At 50.6% G+C, this 5,343-nt stretch overlaps 1 protein-coding gene across 1 annotated transcript in view; it reads left to right on the top strand.

Annotated features, from left to right (window-relative positions):
* LOC102244452 overlaps positions 1-4,917 on the top strand; it is a 6,129-nt gene extending 1,212 nt beyond the window's left edge. The window contains 7 exon segments of the mRNA XM_014548317.1: positions 694-869; positions 1,008-1,784; positions 1,848-1,884; positions 1,886-2,720; positions 2,723-2,923; positions 2,926-3,641; positions 3,814-4,917. Of these exon segments, the coding sequence (XP_014403803.1) occupies positions 694-869; positions 1,008-1,784; positions 1,848-1,884; positions 1,886-2,720; positions 2,723-2,923; positions 2,926-3,641; positions 3,814-4,917 (3,846 nt within the window).
* Positions 4,918-5,343: the final 426 nt, after the last annotated feature.

Here is a 5,343-nt window from a genome sequence, read left to right as displayed (position 1 = left end):
AGGATGAATAGCTTGGCTAAAACTACGCAATTAGCTTTTGTAACTTGGCTTTGCTTGCTATGGGAACCTGAACACGGATGTAGTTGTCCCCTTTAAATATTGGACTCTGCAGATGGTCGGGGCCGCTTCTGTCTTGGGCTTCCTGAGTGGAGGAGTGGACACTGGCCAGTCAATAAGGCTCTCTAGATTTTAATCAGCCTGGAGCTCTGGTCATTCTGTCGCTCACACTCCACAACATTTGGAGGCCCCAGCGAGATAATCGGCCATTGACCGGTCCCATGCCAGAGTCCAGGGAAGACATCCAAACTCCCGGACCAAACCTAGGGGGAGATCTCTGAGAGACATTCCTCAGCCCCGGACCGATAGAGTTTGGCAGGTCTGTCCAAAAATTGTCTAATTGACTTCAGTTGGAGCCATCTGGATCTGATTCTTACCGGTAAGAAGACTCAATTCTTTTGAGTCCTGATTCTGGTTCTGTGGGCCCGTCAGAGGTCTCCGGAAGGCTGGACGCAGCACTACTTGCATTGAGACCAGATCCCGGTGCACGATGGTGCCCAGTGATCCTGAGTCTGCTTGTCATTTGTCTTGTCTGTGTCTGTTGTTGTGTCCAATTTGTTTTTTGTTGTCAGAATTGGTCAATCAGCTTCATGTACTGTCTGTATCCCCCTTCAATGTTTTTTGAAAATTTTTCAGGACTTCAAGCGAAGAGCCGAGGGCTACGGAGCCCCTGTTAACGCTTTTGATGTACAGAAATTCTCTGAGCGTGAATGGCCAACGTTCCCGCAGATCGAGTGGCCTCCTGAGGGGTTGACAGATTTGGGTTTAACCTATCAGGTCCAGGCTGTAATTTTTGGAAACCCCTGGCACCCGTACCAAATGGTGTATATTCAAATTTGGATAGATGTCTTAACTGAAAATCCTAAATGGCTCCAGGATTGCCAAAAACCCTCAGAAAAGAAAAAGAAATTGGGACAGAGATAGACTGTCCTCCTCACTTCACCTCCCAGGGAGGCTGAGAGGAAGACCCTTGTCCTCCCACCTCCGCCGGAGGACCCCATCCTGGCAGAGCCACCCCCGTATCTGTCAGCCTTGATGGTGGCTCCCCCTGAAGATCCTCTGAGTCCATCTCATACCCGCAGTGGGGCAAAGTACCAACCCCCACATTCAGCCCCCTCTCCGGACTCCTCTGGAGCCCCGATGTTGCCTTTGCGCCAGGTGGCCGCCCCCAACGGGAAGGAACAGCCTTTTATGGTTTACGTCCCTTTTTCGACCAGTGACCTCTACAACTGGAAGAATCAGAATCCCTCTTTCTCTCAGAATCTACAGGGATTAATCTCCCTCTTGGAGTCTGTCTTTTTCACCCACCAGCTCCTCCAGACTCTTTTCACCTCAGAGGAGAGAGAGCGAGTCAGGTTGGAGGGAAGGAAATTGGTTCTTGGCCCCCACGGCCAACCGTCTTCAGAGTCAGCACGGCTCAAGGCTATCTTCCCACTCTCCCGCCCCTCCTGGGACCCCAACATGGAGCGAGGTAAGGAGGCTCTCAATTGGTATCGCCAGACTCTGCTGAGGGGAATCCGAGCTGCTGCGCAGAAACCCACCAATTTGTCTAAGGTAACTGAAACTGTACAGGGACCGAATGAATCTCCCGCCACTTTTCTAGAGCGCCTGTGTGAAGCCTACAGGCTCTACACACCCATAGATCCTGATACGCCTGAGAATCGGCAGGCAGTTAACATCGCTTTCATGTCCCAGTCGGCCCCAGACATTAGAAAGAAAATATTAAAGTTAGAAGGCTTTGAGGGAAAAGTGCTGTCAGAATTGGTTGAGGTTGTTCAAAAGGCCTGAAGAAGCATCGCAGTCCACATAAGAAGACTGAAAAAAAGCAGGAATCTTAGTCCCTTGCCACTCCCCGTGGAATACCCCATTGCTTCCTGTACAGAAACCAGGAACGGAGGACTTTAGACCCGTTCAGGACTTAAGAGAGGTCAATAAGAGGGTAGAAACTATACATCCCAAAGTGCCTAATCCATATACCCTCCTGAGCCTGTTATCTCCCCATCATCAGGAATACAGAGTTCTAGACCTAAAGGATGCCTTCTTCTCCCTGCCTCTGGCCTCATCCAGCCAGCCCATTTTTGCTTTTGAATGGACAGACCCAGATGAAGGGAAATCAGGACAATTGACCTGGACACGGTTACCCCAGGGGTTCAAAAATTCCCCCACTCTGTTCAACGAAGCCCTCAACCAGGACTTGGGCCTGTTCAGGCAGGAACATCCAGAAGTCACCCTACTCCAGTATATAGATGACCTCCTCCTTGCCGCGGCAACCCAGAGCAAGTGTAGGGAGGCTACTGAAGCCCTGTTGAGAACCTTGGGAGAAATGGGGTACCGGGTGTCTGCTAAAAAGGCCCAACTTTGCACCCCAAAAGCTACTTACCTGGGGTATGAGCTCAGCGGAGGAAAAAGGACCCTGTCGGCTAGCCAAATATAGGCTATCATGCAAATCCCCGTCCCCAAGACAAAGAAGCAGGTGTGGGAATTCCTCAGAGCAGTAGGATATTGCCGCCTTTGGATATTAGGTTTTGCAGAAATAGCAAAACCCCTGTATACCTGCACCGGGGGAAAGACTGAGGAACTAAACTGGACTGAAATTGAAACTAAGGCTTTTCAAAATCTTAAGCAAGTCTTAGTCAGCGCACCAGCATTAGTGCTGCCAGACCTCAAAAGCCATTTCAGTTACATGTGGCAGAGGCTCGGGGAATCGCACAGGGGGTGTTAACCCAATCCCTGGGACCATGGAAAAGGCCTGTGGCATACTTATCCAAGCAGCTAGACCCTATGGCTGCAGGGTGGCTGGGGTGTTTGAGACCAGTGGCAGCTACAGCTATATTGGTAAAGGAAGCCTCGAAACTCACCCTCAGGCAGGACTTGCTCCACATTCTGTGGAGGCACTGTTGCGAAGCCCACTGGAGCACTGGCTCTCGAATGCTCAGATCACCCAGTATCAGGTACTCTTGCTTGATCCCCCGCGAGTCAGTTTTCTCAAAACAGCGACACTAAACCCTGCTACCCTGTTGCCTGATAACGACCCCGAGAAGCCCCTCCATGACTGCACTGAAACCCTGCCCTCACTCAAGAACCTTTGAGAGGACCTGACAGACCAGCCCCTGCCAGACCCTGATGAGACCCTATACACTGATGGAAGCAGTTTTGTGGTCGAAGAGACCAGGTACGCAGGAGCAGCGGTCGTGACAGCTGACAAGGTAATCTGGGCACAGGCACTGGGGCATGGGACATCAACTCAGAAGGCAGAGCTAATAGCCCTCACCCAAGCTCTACGGTGGGGGAAGGGAAAGGCAGTGAATATATACACGGACAGCCGATATGCATTTGCCACTGTTCATGTTCACGGGGCCTTATACCAAGAAAGGGGACTCCTAACATCAGGAGGGAAGGAAATCAAAAATGTACCAGAAATCCTTACCCTCCTTGTGGCCCTTTGGATGTTGAAGGCGGTGGCAGTCATACACTGCAAAGGACATCAGTCAACTGACATCCTGGAGGCACAGGGAAACGCCTTCACAGATAAAACAGCCAAGGAAGTCACCCAGAAACCAGTGGGGCCCCTCCATATTTTACCAGTCCTCCCTGCAAGGGTCTTTGAGGAGATTCCAGTCTACTCAGAGGAGGATACTGCCCTGGGGAAAAGACTCCAAAACGGCCAGGGAAGTTGCCCAAAAACCAGTGGGGCCCCTCCTTATTTTACCAGCCCTCCCTGCAAGGGTCTTTGAGGAGACTCCAGTCTACTCGGAGGAGGTTACTGCGCTGGGGAAAAGACTCTAGGCAAAAGAAACATCTGGAAGATGGAAAGAATTGCCGGACCAGAGGCTGCTCACTCCGGAGGCCCTGGGAAAGGAACTCATTTCCCAGATCCATCAGAGTACTCATCTGGGGGGAACCAAGCTGGTAGAACTGCTTAAACGAGATTATTATATTCCTAAGCTCTTTCAGGTCTCAAAGGACATCGCAAGGAGATGTCACATCTGTGCACAGGTAAACCCCAGGAAGCAGTCCCCATTAGTCGAGGGAACCAGACTCAGAGGGAAAAGTCCTGGAGAGCACTGGGAAGTAGACTTTACAGAATTACCCCCAGGTCTGGGAGGATAACGCTACTTGCTGGTTTTCGTGGATACGTTCTCAGGATGGCCAGAGGCTTTCCCTACCAAGTCTGAAACAGCACAAGTAGTAGTAAAGAAGTCAATCTCAGAACTTGTCCCCAGGTTTGGCCTACCTGTTGCAATGGGGTCCAACAATGGCCTGGCATTCATTGCCCACATCACTCAGTTATTGGCAAAGATACTAGGTATAAATTGGAAATTACACTGTATCTATAGACCTCAGAGCTCTAGACAGGTAGAAAGGATGAATCGGACCTTGAAGGAAACCCTGACAAAACTAAAACTGGAGACTGGCAAAAACTGGGTAAGCCTCCTCCCTTTTGCCCTACTCCGGGCCCATTGCACCCCGTATGTAAAGGGCCTCACCCCTTTTGAGATTCTGTTCGGACAACCCCTACCACTACTTCCCAAGCTAGGGGAAGAAATATTAGCATCCCTTTCTAATAATAACCTCCTGAAGTCCTTACAGGCTTTACAGTTGAGCTACAGACTTAACCACCAGCTGGTCCAAGAGGCTCACTTAGACCCACCCTCCAGGACCGGGCCTGGACCACCTCTCTTTCAATCGGGAGACCTGGTGTGGGTTCAGAGGCACGAGCCATCATTGCTGGAAGCCAGGTGGACTGGGCTCTTCACTGTCATCCTCAGCACCCCATTGGCTATAAAGGTTGCCAGAAAGAGACACTGGATTCACCAAACTCAAGTAAAAAAGGCGAAATCCGAGGACCCCACTGAATGATGGGCCATCCAATGTACAGGGAACCTGGTTTGCCTGTACCTCTGGTATCACCCCCTGTATTTCCCCCTTGACTCTCATCCCCCCCCTCCCCCGGGGAGCCTTCTCTATTCATCCTCACTCACATCTTGCCTCAGGTACACTATTACTCTGGGGAGGGAGGGAGAGAACATTTAGGTCTGCTCAGAGGCAAAGAAAAACGGGCCCCAGTATTGATTCCCCTTTTAGTAGGGTTAGGGATTGCCAGCTCCACTGCAGTGGGAACAGCAGCTCTAGTAACAGGAAATCAGAATTTTAAGGCCCTCAACAGCCAAGTAGATCAAGATCTGAGCACATTAAAACAAAATGTAGATAGACTTTAAGATTCCCTCAGTTCCTTAGCCGAGGTAGTATTACAAAATAGGAGAGGGCTCAACCTGTTATTTCTAA

This window comes from Myotis brandtii, unplaced genomic scaffold (assembly GCF_000412655.1).
Source record: "Myotis brandtii unplaced genomic scaffold, ASM41265v1 scaffold502, whole genome shotgun sequence".
In the NCBI taxonomy this organism is placed as follows: domain Eukaryota; kingdom Metazoa; phylum Chordata; class Mammalia; order Chiroptera; family Vespertilionidae; genus Myotis; species Myotis brandtii.
This window is presented reverse-complemented; position numbering and strand designations above follow the sequence as displayed.